Source organism: Kogia breviceps, chromosome 2, assembly GCF_026419965.1.
Source record: "Kogia breviceps isolate mKogBre1 chromosome 2, mKogBre1 haplotype 1, whole genome shotgun sequence".
Classification (NCBI taxonomy): domain Eukaryota; kingdom Metazoa; phylum Chordata; class Mammalia; order Artiodactyla; family Physeteridae; genus Kogia; species Kogia breviceps.
The window spans coordinates 80,981,234-80,997,510 of NC_081311.1; the positions used below are offsets into that span (position 1 = coordinate 80,981,234).

A 16,277-nucleotide genomic window follows, 5' to 3' on the forward strand; every position below is an offset into this window, starting at 1 on the left:
TTCGCGAGCAAGAAGGTTTGCAAGGCACCCCGAGAGCCGGGCTCCTTTGCTGCTGCAAATCAGAAGGAAAGTGGTTAGCAGCTTATGCTTAACAGCCCAGCACATGGAGCTAAGCAAGCCGATGGGCAGGTTTTGGTTGGCATGACTGAGTGAGGGAGGAAGACAGAGAATAAGGAACTTACCCTCACTCCCATGAACCTGTCCCTGAGAACGATCCATGAGAGCAAGAACACAAAAGCTTTGTTGCAGCAGAACAATACGGAGACATCCGTAGTGTTTATTTTCTTTATTGCATGTAAGTACAGGTAGTTTGTGAGTGTCCAAAGAACACCAAAGGGTGCTGCCTTGGTAAAAAACACCTTCAAAGTCAAGCCATTGTCTCCAAAAAATCGACAGCATTCCCTAAAACAAGGAAAGAGAGTCAGTGTTATTATATTCTTGGGTTGAGACAGACCATTTTTCTCCCCCTCTACCCAGTTTAGTTACTTATTTTCTTTTAGCAGATGCAGGACGGGGTGGGGTCCTTTTATTTATTATTCTGTTTTATCAACACCTTTCTATCAAAGCCTATGCTTCAGTCCATTGACGAAAGCGTCGCACAAGGATCTGCTGTCATGGATTATTCCTTTCCGTCCACGTTGGGTTTGGAATGAATGGTGCTGGCAGAAAGTAGTGTTGGGACCATCGACCTGAAGAAGCCCCAACTCCACGGTGACTGCCTAAAGGATTCTGCCACTTGGTTAGTAAGAGAAGGACATCTCTAGACCTTTTCTTCTCAGGGGGCTGGATATTTAAGAGAACTCACTGAAACGTATTTTTAACAAATTTGCCCCCAAATGAAATTGTCTGTGATCAGGCAGTGGCAGTCATTTCCTGGGCACATCTAATATATTTTGGCTCTGATATCAATGGTGTTAATTGTCTATACGTTTTCTCCACGAGGCCCTTTCTAGAGTTTGTCATTTCACCGAGTGGAAGGGCCTGTCCCCACACCATCTGAGAGGTGAGCACAGGAGGAATAAGCAGGTCCAAGAGCTTAGCATCTTAAGAGAGGAAGAGGTGAGGAAATGCCTGTAGAAGAAAGTTTTCCAATGCCATCATTCCAGATTCTAGGGGAAGGATCATTGATATCTGAAAAGCTGCTTAAGAAAAAGAAAGCCAGGCTTCCCTGGTGCTGCAGTGGTTAAGAATCCACCTGCCAATGCAGGGGACACAGGTTCGAGCCCTGGTCCAAGAAGATCCCACATGCCGTGGAGCAACTAAGCCCGTGCGCCAAAACTACTGAGCCCGCGAGCCACAACTACTGAGCCTGCACTCTAGAGCCCGCGAGCCACAACTACTGAGCCTGCGCTCTAGAGCCCGCAAGCCACAGCTACTGAGCCCACGGGCCACAGCTACTGAAGCCCACGCACCTGGAGCCCATGCTCTGCAACAAGAGAAGCCACTGCAATGAGAAGCCCGCGCGCCACAACCAAGAGTAGCCCCTGCTCGCCGCAACTAGAGAAAGCCCACGGACAGCAATGAAGACCCAACACAGCTAAAAATAAAATAAATAATATAAATTTAAAAAAGAAAAGAAAAAGAAAGCCAACCTTTCCCAGGAAGAAGAAGATGGGAAGAGGAGGCTGTGGGCAGAGGGTGTGGAGAGAGGGCTGAGGGGTTGGCTCTACAGACAGCTGCCCGCTGCCCTGGGTGGGAGTGGAGAGCATCGTTTGCTGGGCCCCACGAGCCCGGCCAAGGACGGGGACGAGTGAGGACATGCTGCCCCACAGCCATCACTGTCCAGGCTCACGACAGGGCCCAGGGTGGCCCACGTACCAGCGAGTGAGCAGTCAGGGAGAGAAAAGATGGAACGAGAATGAGCCAAATGCGCTAAGGTGGGGAAAAGCCGCAGCCCATGCCACTCAGCATGAAAACGCAGCAGTCACAGAGGAAAATGGAAAACAAGAGTCAAAGGGGACTTGATGCGATTTTAAATTAAATCTTGTTTGTTCTTTTCATCAATCTAAAATGCAATCTGCCTTTGTTCATTGCTCCACTATGGGATATCCATAGAAGAAACAGAAAACTCATCACCGTTTGCTGAACCCAGAGTCTTAAGTTGCTTCTAAACCAGCAGCAGGTAACTATAAAACATTCAAACCACTAAATTTACCATGAAACCAAGTCAACTGAATTGATTCCATTTTGGCTGTCTAGGAATGGAACTTTCATCTAACTGACATGTTGATATTTCTGTTTGCCGTGTAATTTTCATACAGTAGTTCAGCTGCATTTTCCATGGGTCTTTCTGCAGCCCCGATTTACAGAGCAGTCTTCTTTCCTCCAGGGACAGTGACCAGGGGCAGCTTCCTTCATGTTTGTGATTTTATGGCGGCTATAAAGTGATGCCGATCCCCTGAAATGATCAACAGGAAATGCAAGTATTCTTTCTTGTCGTTAATGTCAACCTATTTTAACCAAACTTAGAGGTTGTTACCCTGCTTAAGGGAACATAACACAAGGAGGATTTCCAAGTTTCCCCTGACTATTATAAACAATGATTCATGTTGTTGCAGGGGCCATACAAAATCAACTGGACACCTTACGTCCTCTCTGAGAATCTACGTTTGATTCATCCAATGTGCGATGGTTGTAGAAGTGATGGGTGGGGTACAGACACAGCTGGGTAGTGAACGGCCCAAGCTGTTGACCAGAAGTGGGGAGGAGAGAGGGGATCCATCCTGGAGATGGAAAAGGCAAGACTTCTGGGCCCAGCAGAGCTCTGTTGGCCCTTTGAGGACGCACGGTCAGGGGATTACAGGCCAGGAGGGTAGATCTTGGTTCTAATGAGACCAAGATGATTGACCCCTGAGCCAGTGAGCCTAGTGCTGTTTTAAGACCAAAGACTGTGCACTAATCCATGTCAGCTGGCTTGGGTATATGGCCCACATATACCCTGGATGGCAAGGGGACCCAAGAGAGATGAGAAGCACAAATCCACCTCTTCTTGGTGTACCAAGAATAGAGGACAGTAGATACTCTCTTGACTGATTTCCACTTGGCTGACACGACAGTCTAATGCCCTTCATTCCTGGCACAATAAAGGCCTGAGGCCGGCAGGTTACTGCCCAGCATGCCCAAGCCCTGCGGTTCCTACTGACTGAATCATGTGTTGGCCAAGATTTCAATGTCTTTGTTTCCAGTCCTGCTTGTGTCAATTGTTCTTGGTTGTTTCAAGCGCGTAATTCAATTGAATATTTCCTAAACCAATGAAGTATGACTGAGAAGAGAAAGTTGTGCTTTTCCTATGAAATCTAAATTGAGAGCTTCAAGGAAGACTTAATAAAAGCAAGTCACTAAAATATTGCTACCGAATTAGGTGTGAATGAAACACTGTGAAAGGTAGGGAAAACCATAAAAATCTATAAGTTCTACGCTCATATTATTTAACAAAGACCTATGTTCTTGGTGCTCTTTAAAGAACTCTGACTGGGATAGGCTGGCTTGGTGGGATTAGGATGGCTTGCCATTTAATTCAAATCAACAAGCACTTTTTATCACTTGTTATAGTCACAATTCTAGACACTTTAGCTGATACAAAACAAGTAAATAGTCCCTCCTCTTGAAAAAAATTATGGTCAAATTGGGAAGATAACACTGATTCCTCGATAGAAAGTAATGCAAGTTTAAATAAAATCACCTATTGGGTGGTGTGGAATATAATAATGCTATAGAATTCCTATCAAGTGGAGAGAGTTGGACTGATTGGAAAAGGTCTCATAAAAGATAAGATTTTGAGTTAAACCTTTAAGGATAGCTAGGATTTATACAGTCGGGTTGGGGAAGATATAATATCCTTAGAGAGAGAAGAAATTGTACCCATGACACAAGAACAAATGGCTATAAAAATGGAAATAATCTTGCAAATTAAATACAGAATAGCCAAATTTTAAAAATTAATAGGAGAGTTAGAATATACAGTCAAGATAAACTCGAGGAGGGGGAGAGAGTGAAAATGAGAGCGAGACAGATGTAAAGAAAAGCTAATATGAGAAGGTCAAGCCAGAAGGTCCAATACTGAACTTAAAAAGAAACACCAGAAAGAGAAAATGAAAAAATGAAATGGAGGAAAATACAAAATAAATAATTCAAGAAAGTTTTTTACAACTATAGGACATGAGTCTTCATAATGAAAGGACTCACCAAGTACCAAGCAAAATGAAGAACCACGACAAGGCATATACTTGTGGCAAAAAGGGATAAAGATAAGACTTAAGGCTCCCAAGAGAAATAAAACAAAATTGGGAGAATTGGGAGTGACTGAGAGTGAGTGGGTGTAGAACAGGAGTTACCATTTTTTAATGATAATTGTTTTCTTATTCATTTGCTTTTCCAACGTATGTGCAAGTATTAAAATGCTAAAAATAAAAATTATTTAAAAACACGAGAGGTCAAGTTGCTGTGATTGGAGCTGTAAAGTGAGTGCCCTGAGATAGCTTTGAGGGGTGCAGTTTGAAAGCCATAGATACAGAGAAACCCTACTAGTTACAGATAAGGGTGTTGTAGCTCAGACAGATTAAATGATGCGCTCGTGTTCAAGTTCAATCAGATAGTGGTGGAGCCAGACCTGCAGCCTGTGCTCACTCCTCAATGAATACTCCCAAAGACCCCCTCTCTCTTCTGGATCCTTTCCATCACCATTTCAACATGCCTAAGCCTTGCCAACCTTAAAATATGCCCCCAAAGCAAGAGCAAGCACCTTCAGCCCCTTTTCCTCTCTCTTCCCCTCTTTCAGAGGCAAGATTTTAGAACCGTCATCTGCATTCATGTCCGCATGACCACCGTTCTCACTCTTCTGCTCTCTCTGATCCACTGTCTGCTCTCACCACTCACCCAAACTCCTAGATCGATGACCAATGACCTACCAGTTGCTAAATCCCATGGGTACTTTCCGGTCTTACTTTTGGGAGCCTTTGACATTGTTGACCGTTCCTCCTTTAACCAACCTTCTTGGCTTCCAACTCAGCACACTCCCCCGGGTTTCCTCCTACCTCTCCACACCCTCCCAAGGCTTCCTTGGTATTCTCCTAGGGTTCTCTTCTAGTTCCCCCTCTTTTGACCCTACAAACAGTCACTGAGCAGTCTAATCTACTGTCAGAGTTTCAAAGCCCAGCCAGTGACTCTGTAGACAGGACGCTTCTCCTATCTGGTGCCATCTGCAACCTGGACATTCCCAGACACCAACAATTCAGCCTCCCCAAAGGAACTCCCCATGTTTCCCTCAATCCTCAATCACCGTAAGGGACCACGATTCATATTTCTTCTACTGGCTAGATACTTTGGAATCATTCTTAATGTCTCCTTTTTCCTCTTCACATCTCATTCATCAACAAGGCTTACAGGTTACTTCTGCTAAGTATCTCATTGCCATCACCACCACCTGGCCCATGCCTCTGTCTCCTCTCACTTGGACTACGGTCACTGGAATCTGAGCTTCTCTCCACGGTTGCCTCTCCTCCAATTCAATCCATTCCATACTCCATGCTGCAGTCAGAGAGAGATCCTCCTCTTCCCTCACTTGCCCTTAGGATGAGGGTCAAGCTCCCCACAGACTTACCAGGTCCTTTCTGACCTGGCCTCTGGCCATCCTGTAGCCTTTATCCATCACTTCTCCACCTCTACTCTGAATTTAAGCCACCTTGAACTCATTTCAGTCACTTGGATTCAGTGTTCTTTCCTTCTCTGCTCTGGGTCTCATCGGATCCTCTATTCCCCTGAAACACTCTTCCTCCTTCTTTAGTTGGTTTCTTTCCATTCATTGGGTATCAGCTCATATACCCCCTTCAGTGAAGTGCCACGATATGTGCTCCCCTAATGCCCTGGACGCCCCATCATACGTATAGGACCCTTTATTGTAACTGCTTATTTAATAATCTGACTTCACTAGAACGTAAGCTACATGTGGTCATCATATTTCTGCTCCATCTTATATCCCCCGAGCTTGGCTCATGATATGTGTTAATAAATAATTTATTTTTACAGAATGAGCGTGCTTATTCCTTTACGGGGGACCAGTGGTTTTCAAACAATGATGCATAGACCATCAGTCTTAGAAATCTCAGTGAACTTTTTAAAAATACAAATTGCTTCGATTCAGCTCTAGACATATTCAATCGTACTTTCCCATGAGGGGCCTAGGATTCTGTAGAGAATGGTGCAGTTTATATGAGGGTGACATTCCTGACAGCATTCCATAATTCAACATTTACACATCTTGATTTGTTTTCCCACAGTAGCACCATGTTTCTATTTGCCAGCTCATGTTAACGCTGCCACCTAGCATTTATAGTTCCCTTGGCCTCTCCGAGTTGACACTGTGATTCTTGTTTAACTTTTAAAATCTCGAGGGAGTCACATTATTTGAAATTTTATGCATAAATGAAACATTAGTCATACTTGTATTTTTTAATGCAAATTTGCATTAAAATGTGACTGCACTGTATTTTAAAGAATTTCCAAATGATTCTCAAATGCAGCTAAGTTTGGATCCGAAAGTTCATGCTGTCTCTCTCTTTCTCGCTCTCTCTCTCTCTCTCTCTCTGTTTACTTTATTTCTTTTAAAAAAATTTAAAAATCGTAGTAAAATCCACATAACATAAAAGTTACCATCTTAACCATTTTTAAGTATATAGTTCAGTGGTGTTAAAAACATTCACAATGCTGTGTAACCAATCTCTAGAATTCTTTTCATCTTGCAAAACTGAAACTTAGTACTCTAAATTAAACAGCAATTCCCCACTCTTCCCTCCCTACAGCTGCTGGCAACTGCCACTCTACTTTGTCTCTATGAATCTGTCTACTGCAGGCACCTCATATAAGTGGGATCATACAGTACTTGTCCTTTTGTGACTGGCTTACTTCACTCAGCATAACGCCCTCAAGGTTCATCCATATTGTGTCATGTGTCAAAATTTCCTTCCATTTAAGGCTGAATAATATTCTGTTATATATATCACATTTTGTGTACCCGCTCATCCACTGATGGACATGTGGGTTGCTTCTACCTCTTGGCTATTGTGAATAATGCTCCTATGGACATGGATATACAAATACCTCGTTGAGACCCTGATTTCAAGTCTTTTGTACATATACACGGAAGTGGAATTACTGGATCATATGATAATTCTATTTTTAATTTTTTGAGGAATCATCACACTGTTTTGCATAGTGGTCGTACCATTTTACATTCCACCAAAAGTGCACAAGGGTTCCAATTTTTTTACATCCTCATCAACACTTATTATTTTCTGGGTTTTTTAAAATTTAAATTTTAGCCATCGTAATGGATGTAAGGTGATATCTCATTGTGGTTTTGATTTGCATTTCTGTCATGATTAGTGATGTTGAGCATCTTTTCATGAGCTTGTTGGACATTTATATATCATCTTTGAAGAATGTCTATTCAAGTCCTTTACTTATTTTTTCAGTGTTTCTTTTTATTGCTGTTGTTGAGTTATAGGAGTTCTTCATATATTCTGGATATTAACCTCTTATCAGATATATGATTTGCAAATATTTTTCCCATTCCATGGGTTGCCTTTTCACTCTGTTGCTTATGTCCTTTGATGCACAAGAGTTTTACATTCTGATGTAATCCAATTTATCTATTTTTACTTTTGTTGCCTGTGTTTTTGGTGTCTTATCCAAGAGATCATCTCCAAATACAATGCCATAGAGCCCCTATGCTTTCTCCTAAGAGTTTTATAGTGTTATCTCTTACATTTAGATATTTGATTCATCTTGAGTTAATTTTTGTGAATGTTGTAAAGTTAGGATCCAACTTCCTTCTTTTGCATGTGGATATCCAGTTTTCCTAGCGCTATTTGTAGAAAGGCTGTCCCTTCCCCCATTGAATGGTCTTGGCACGCTTGTCAACATCATTTGACCACATATGTGAGGGTTTATTTCTGGGTTCTCTATTCTGTTCCATTGGTCTATATGTCTTCATGCCAGTACCACACTTCATGCCAGTTTTAATTACTGTAACTTTATAATAAGTTTTGTAATCAGGAAGTGTGAGACCTCTAATTTTGTTCTCTTTTTTTCAAGATCATTTTGGCTATTTGGTATCCCTTGAGATTCTATATGAATTTTAGGATGGATTTTCCTATTTCTGAAAAAAATGCTGTTGGGATTTTGATAGAGATTGCATTAAATCTGTAGATAGCTTTGGGTATTATTGATATTTTATCAACATTAAGTCTTCCCATCCACAAACACTGGATGTCTTTCTATTTGTTTGCGTCTTTAATTTCTTTCAGGAATGTTTTGTAGTTTTCCATATACAAGTCTTTCACCTCCTTAGTTAAGTTTACTCCTAAGTATTTTATTCTTTTTGATCATATTGTAAATGGAATTATTTTACTTTTTTCTTTTTTAAAAATCGGAGTATAACACATATGTCTTTATGTGCAAAAAGATTAAAATGTACAGTTTAATTTTTGTAAAGTAAAATCATACATGTAACACCATCTCTACCAAGATATAGAATATATACCAACACTCCAGAAGCTTCCTCTGTGCCCTCTCCTAGTCATTATTTATCCCCTTAAATATAATCAGTATGGAGAGTTCTGTCTCCATGGTTTATTTTTTCCTTTATAAAGATGGAACTGTACATCATGTACTCTTTTGTATCTGGTTGCTTTTTCTCAATGACTCAGGGTCATTGGAATAATTAAATCAGCCAATGTTCTGGACCCCTACCAACCCTGTCCACAGCTTGTACTGAAATAAGCTTGCAATAATGTTAGTAGATATTGATGGTGATAGAATATGTTATCCTATTTCAGGGACACACACACACACACACACACACACACACACAGAGTCAAAGATCAAAAATATATAGATTTAGGTAGATAGACTGAATAATGTATGAAATAAAAAATATAATTAAATGAATTATGAACTACTGAATGACTGACTAATTTGGGCTTCCCTTTGGCTGCAAATACAAACTGTACTTATTGAAAATAAAAATCATGATTGGAAATATTAGCATTGCAAAAATTAGAACCGTAATCACAGTGATACCCTTTGATCTCCTTCCTTTCATAGGTCTTAAGGCGTACAGTCAGTTAAGACAAAATGTCATTTAATGGGACTTCCCTGGTGGTCCAGTGGTTAAGACTCCGCGCTTCCACTGCAGGGGGCGCAGGTTCGATCCCGGTCAGGGAACTAAGATCCTGCAAGCCGCGTGGCCAAAAAGAAAAAAAAAAAAAAAGAAGAAAAAACATGAAATGTCATTTAAGTACATTTGGATATGCAAAAGAAAGTTAAATGTGTGGGTTCTGGCTCAGAAGACGTTAAAAGGAATAAGAAAATGGGAGAAGTAAAAGAATGTAATGGAAGAAATGAAAATAGTTTCTGAAAAAGCAAAACAGTAAATCAATAGGGCAGTGATTGGGGGTTTGGGGAAAGGCAGAGGCACAGAGGCACAGGATAAATTCCCAAAGTATTGCTCGGTAACAGATTGAGAGGATCCTTCCCATCTTTCCCCCAGAGATGTGTTTACACAGGTGTGATCACTGGGTCACATTAGCCCATGTCGTGCTTTTTAACTGATGACATCTCCTAAGAATGTTCCCTTGATGTTACATGGTTTTCTACTTACTGGATTATTTTTTGTTTCATCTATGTAGCTCTGGGGCAGTGAGATTCCACATGGACTCTACAACCATGAATATGTTTTAATGTTACACATCTTCCCTTCCCCAGCAGACCCAGGCTTAGCCAAGTATCCTTGTATCTTAAAATCAAGTTGTAAAGTTTAAACAATCTAAAAGATTAACTTTTACAGCACAGCAAAAATACTGAATCATTTTATTAGCTTGGTTTCCTACACTGTAGGTTTTCTGAGCAACTAGCAGAGTGCTCTGTTAGCTGTGAGTCCAAAAATTGTGTCTGTCTGAAACTGCATGCATCTCTATCTATCTATCATCTATCTATCCACCATCTATCTTGTTATTGGTCTGCTCCTAGAACATATACCTGAGACATTTAGAGGCAGAAAAAGATAGGTGTTCCATGATGTTAGTGGTGATGACCTTTTTGGAAAGGGATCTGAGAGAAGTGAAGGGCATTCATAGTGTACAAAGAATTCTGTTCCCTGAGATTCTCCCCCAGGAATGGTCGAGCCTTAACCGTGTCTCAGAGAAGCACAGATTGCATACGTGTCCCACTAACTAGGAATTTCACAGCCTGCTCCATAGGAATCCGTTTGCTGTTTGGGGCTCAGCTGGTTTTGCACGCGTAATCAAACAGCAGAAATGTCTGAATGAGTTTCACTAAGCTGTCAAGAGTTGAACCAGGAATACATTTTTACAGCACATGACCCAACAGCATTTTTATCACAGTGGAAAAGTCATGTCCGATCTGTGGACCTTTCCTTGGCCATCTAAAGAAAGCTAGAGCTCAGACTTCGTAAGGATAGAGTGATATGGGACCTGATGGTGCCCACCAGCGTCCTGGAACTGGAACCCACAGCTACAGCACATGCCTGCATTCACCTGCTGGCTGGACTGGCTTTCTTCCCCGTGGGTGGCTATTTGCTTGGGGCTTTGGAGTGGGAGAAAGGGGCTTATTTAGCTCACGGTGAAGAAGAACTTTCTAATAATTGTTCAACAAGAGAAGAGCCTAGTTCAACAACCAAGCCTGTGTGCTCACTTTTGTTCTCCCACACCACCTTTCAGGGACCTGGGATTCTATCCATGCAGCAAGATGACCAGCAGAAAATCCAAAAATCTGGTCGAATTTCCTGAAGACCGTGGGTAAACAGCCCTCCCTCTCTGTCCCAGACCGCCTCCCATCTTTGCAACGGAAAGTCCAAGGCTTGAGACTGAGGCCTGGACCAATGCCTGGGGTGCTCTCTGCTTCTGTCACAATGAAAGGCAATGGCATTTGGTCAGTGGCCAGAATGGCGATTTTCAAAGCCCAAGCTTTGAAGGGAGTAATGCAATGTACAGTGAGCTATTTCATACAGCTGTTTCATAGATCCACCCACAGATAAGCAACAATGGTATAACGGGATAGTTACATTATGCTATGCAGATTCCAAAAGACTTTTAGCTTAACTTTAGTACCTTTGTCACTCATGTTGTATCTTCTGCTGTCCTGGGCCTTTCTCAGAGGAGAATGAACAATACTTATCCTGATGGTCTGTCCTCTAAAGCTGGCCACAGGAAATCAGAGCTGCTGTCACAAGAGCCATCCAGGACTGCAGAGCACGGAGGTGGGGTCCTGCCTCGTTAGGAATCAGGGCAGTTCTCTGTACTGGGTGGAACTTGGTTCTCGTGGGCTTCAGAACTTTGAAGACACCCCTCCACTGCTATCCCCTCCACAGAGCTACCAGGCATCTCCTCCACCGGGGCTTCCTCTTTGACCTCCTTCTCCTCCCAGCACCCTGCAAATCTGCCCCTGCAATATTCTGTGTCAGCTCCCTCACATCTCCCCCGAGTTTCATAATTACTGTTTGCATCCATGTCTCTTCCAGTTGACTGCTGGTCTCTTCCTGGATGAAGGAGTCTTAGTCACCTTTGAACCTGCCAGGACCTAGGAGAGCACCTGACTGTCCGAGGCAAATAACTGACCACAACTCGCCTCGATATCTAGGCATATTTGGCAACAGCATGTTTATACTGTAGAAAGTTTAGCAAGTGGATATCGTAAAACTGGACTATCCATGCTGGCGGGGATGTGGGAGACCCGACTTCCTTGTTTACACATAGGGAAGCTCAGGCACAGAGGTGAAGAGCTCTGTCCAGGGTTAGTTAGTGGCAGGGCTGAGTGTAGAACTAGGGGCTCCCAATTCACTTCTCCACTCTCTGGATTTATTTTGGTGAAACCTTAGTGGTGTCTGATGTGCCAGGTAAAGTGGAATATCTTTATCACGGAGAGAGTAGGTGCTCTCCCAGTTGACTGGCCGGGACAGAATGAGAAAACCAAGCACAGCCTGTTGCAATGGTTCCCTTGCCACTTCATGCTCAGTGATTGTGCAAGGGGCCTGTGTGGAGTGCTGACCATAAAGAATCTGCTTCCCTGGATTTTGCAGAAATGGTCATGTGGATTTAAGGTATATTCCCTGCAACTAATTATACAGATGTGTGGGCAATGCTCTTTGCTATTTTCAGGAGCTGTGCCCAAACTATTTAAAACCATGGGCATACTTTGTCTTCAGAAAGAAAAATTCAGGGAAGTTATCCTAAAGGTCTACCTCTGGCTTATCAGTGGATTTTTGCTTTTAAAAAACAGTTTCCTGGGCTTCCCTGATGGCGCAGTGGTTGAGAGTCCGCCTGCTAATGCAGGGGACACGGGTTCATGCCCCAGTCCGGGAAGATCCCACATGCCGCGGAGCGGCTGGGCCCGTGAGCCATGGACGCAGAGCCTGCGTGTCTGGAGCCTGTGCTCTGCAACGAGAGAGGCCACAACAGTGAGAGGCCCACGTACCACCAAAAAAAAAAAAAAAAAAAAAAAACAGCTTCCTTCAAACTGAAGAGATGTAAAGATTTGTGTAACTCAGTGTCAGATGGACAGTCTGTGTTCTCCTGACCTTGAACCTGGAGTAAAACAAAGATGCCACAAATTCAACAGGGGCTAAAAAATCAGGGTTGTTAACTCAGGAGAACAATTTTACAAAAGTTGAAATGAAATTTTGTTGTATCTCAAGGACAGAAGTGTTTATGGACAAGGTCAATTCCATAATATGCCATTTGGGATGGAACTGATTTATATTAGCTGTAAAGCTTTTCAAGGCTGGAGACTGGTGTGTGGCTATGTGTCCATTGATTTTTTTTTTGTAATAAATTTATTTGTTTTTATTTATTTATTTTTGGCTGTGTTGGGTCTTTGTTGCTAGGGGTGGGCTTTTCTCTAGTTGCAAAGAGCAGGGGCTCCTCTTCATTGCGGTTCACGGGCTTCTCATTGCAGTGGCTTCTCTTGTTGCAGAGCACGGGCTCTAGGTGCGCGGGCTTCAGTAGTTGTGGCTCGCAGGCTCTAGAGGGCAGGCTCAGTAGTTGTGGCACGTGGGCTCAGTAGTTGTGGCTCACGGGCTTCAGTAGCCGTGGCTCACGGGCTCTAGAGCACAGGCTCAATAGTTGTGGCACACGGGCTCAATAGTTGTGGCACACAGGCTCAGTAGTTGTGGTTCGCGGGTTCCAGAGTGCAGGCTCAGTATTTGTGGTGCACGGGCTTAGTTGCTCTGTGGCATGTGGGATCTTCCTGGACCAGGGCTCAAACCTATGTCCCCTGCACTGGCAGGTGGGTTCCCAACCCCAGCGCCCCCAGGGAAGCCCTGCCCACTGACGTTTGAACACAGTTTCCCTGTGTGTCCTTCACACACAGCCAGGACTGCCTTCATCCAAACTACCAGCAGTGACTTCTTCAGAGCTGCATGGATTCCATGGCACATACCAACAGCTCCTTTGAAAAATAAATTAGATTGGACCCTAGGAACTGTCTAGATACATACTGCTTGGCCCTGACTACTGACTGCAGGCAATATTGTACACCCTTGAAAAAGATTCTGGTGATTTCCCAAGATTCAAGGACTAAAAAATGGCTGAGAGAGAGCTGCCCTTGCTTTGGGGTGTTCCCTAGCTCAGAGAAAACTGCAGGGTACACCTGAGTTCCTGCTGTCGCTTCCTCCCATCCTAGACTCTGGCCTGCACCCCAGGATCTGCCGTTCTCAGGGGTCCTGCTTACTCCCTGAGGCTCCAGATGGGCTTTCCTATTTCCCATCTCACCACAATTCCCATTTATGGTTCCTTTCTGTTTGCTCAGAATCTACAAACACCTAGTACAGCCAGCTCTCGTGGTGAGAGAGGCTGTGTTTTCTAGGAAAGTGGAGGTTTCCAAAGTAAAGTGACCCCCATCTGCCTGGGGGCAGTAGAAGTGTCTGGAGGCAAGATGTTGCCCGAGTACCCTTTTTGGGAATCTGATAATGAGCCGTAGGAGTCTTAAATCTAAAAATCAACTAGCTGTATGTCTCCAGGCCTCAGTTTTTTCATCTGTGAAATGCAGGACCCGTTCAAGATCCATTTATAGTCAATAATCTATGAATATGTGATTCATATTCTATTAGCTTAAAATTCTAAGTAATATCCTGGGAGCAGAGGCCCGGGCCCAGCCCAGTTATATACGTATAACTGAATCACTTTGCTGAACAGCACAAATGAACACAACATCATAACTCAACTAGACTTCAATTAAAAACAAAAACAAAAAACACCAGCCCAGTGGGGCCTGAGTCCCACACTGCAAACTTGCAGGGCCCTTTCCCATCAAGGCAGGGCATTTGGGAGTGTCAGGGTTCTAAGTCTACTCTAGCCTCCCAGGAGGCTCCACCAAGCGTCACAACTGTTTTCATCATTTCTTGGTAACATTTCAGAAAGCAGATGATTTAGGGAGTCAGAATCTTCCCTGAGCATGTTCTCTACGAAAGCCCTGAATGCAGACACCACTGGCCTGCGGAGGGCCACAGCTCAGGAGCCAGATGGCTGCCCTGCTGTCCTCAGTAGACCCGGAAGGGATCAACTGTCTCAACCAGTGCTCTGCTTGTCATGGTTCTAAATGTTCCAAGTGGTCAAAACTCAGCACAAAAGGCAGCAGACAGGCATCAGAACAACACTTACAGGGATGGATAAATCAAGCTCTCACAAATCTCTGCCCACTTCATCCAGAGACATAAACACGAGCCACCAGCCCTGCAGCCAAGCCCAGACGTGTGCAACTCAAGATTGGTGAGAGCTACGGTTTCCCTGAAGCCAGGACAGCTGGGCATCAGGCTCTGCCAATCTCCACCTCATGTTCCCCTCTCATCCCATCTCAGAGCCCAGGGCTTTTTTTCTGTCCTCCACGCATCAGTGACCTCCCCCAGCTCGTGGATGCTTTTTGCTTTTTGCCTTTACATGTATTTGGAAAGTACCAGGTAAAAAGTACTGTGTCGCCTGCATTGGCAGGCAGATTCTTAACCCACTGCGCCACCAGGGAAACCCTAGGGGTTTTTTTATTTTTGAAAAGTACTAAATGTATAATGATTTATATTTTGAGCATTTAATTAAAGTTCTACCAAATTCTAGATGGTATTCAACCATCTCAGCTTCCTAAGGCTGTGGGTTTTACTGCCGTTCTTGTTTTCACAGGTGCAGTGCTCTGGCTTGGGGGACGGGGAGTCTACAATGTGGTACAGACCCTGCCCTTGAACATCTGGGTAACACAAAGTCTTGCCCTATACCAACCTCAACATGGAGACAATTGTCTTTCAACCCAAAGTCAATGCAAATGAAGCAAAGGGAATTTAAGCTTAGAGTCAAAGTAAATGATCCCATTCAGATACTGAAATCTCGCATCCTTGGGCAAAAGTTTTTACTACACTGCAGCGGCCCTTCATTGATGCTGAGAACGCAGACAGGCAACAAAAATGTGTTTAAAGGCACAGGCTCTAGAGCCAGACTGCCTGAGTCCAAATACTGGGTTGGATAGTTACCTGGGCCAGTTACACAGCCTCTCTGTGCTTCTGCTTCATCATCTGTAAAATGCGAATAATAATAATATCCACCTCATACAGCTGTTAAATGAATTGCTTTGTATAAGCTGCTTAGATTAGCGCCTGTACAAAGTAAGCCTTCAATGAACATTAGCTCTTATTACTATTATTTTTATTATTATTATTAGTGATTTTAGGTACATAAATCCCTCCTTAAGAAGGCTCTCCAGGCAACATATCCCACTAGAGCACGGATTTGGGTGTTGGGCAGACCTGAAGCCAAAACTTCATTCTTATATTATTAGCTACGTGCTTTGTGTAAGTTATTTAACCTCTGTGAATCTGTTTCCTTATATCCAATATGGGTGGAAGGCAGAATTTTCAGAATTATTGTGCAGGTAAAATAAGAGAGTATGTGAAAAAGTGCAGTGTCTGGCTGGTGCTTCATGAATATTTAGTTACTTTTTCTACTAATGCAAAATTCACTACTTTTGCTGAAGTCCACAGCTCTTTGGAGAGCTCTGAGTGAATGTTCTCTTTTTATCCTGATGTATGATCTAGCCTCATAAAACTACTACATAGTGGTCCTAATTCTACCTCTTAAAAACAATTTCATACCTTTCCTATTTACATGGACAATCAAATATTTGGAAGTTCCTTTTCTCCAGAGTGTTTGTCCCCGATTTTCTATCACATCTCGTGGGACTTGATTTGGGGTCTTCTTGCCACCCTCATTGCCACTAATCCCTGT

At 43.1% G+C, this 16,277-nt stretch overlaps 1 protein-coding gene across 6 annotated transcripts in view; it reads right to left on the bottom strand.

Moving 5' to 3' along the window:
• SLC35F3 (solute carrier family 35 member F3) overlaps nt 1-16,277 on the bottom strand; it is a 295,313-nt gene that overhangs the window by 31,289 nt on the left and 247,747 nt on the right. For all 6 annotated transcript variants that reach the window (XR_010839006.1, XR_010839007.1, XM_067025696.1 and 3 more), the window contains one exon: nt 183-402. Coding sequence is in view for 4 of the 6 variants with exons in the window: in XM_067025696.1 (XP_066881797.1) it covers nt 183-402 (220 nt within the window). In the remaining 2 variants the exon portion in view is untranslated. The remainder of the gene's footprint in view (nt 1-182; nt 403-16,277) is intronic.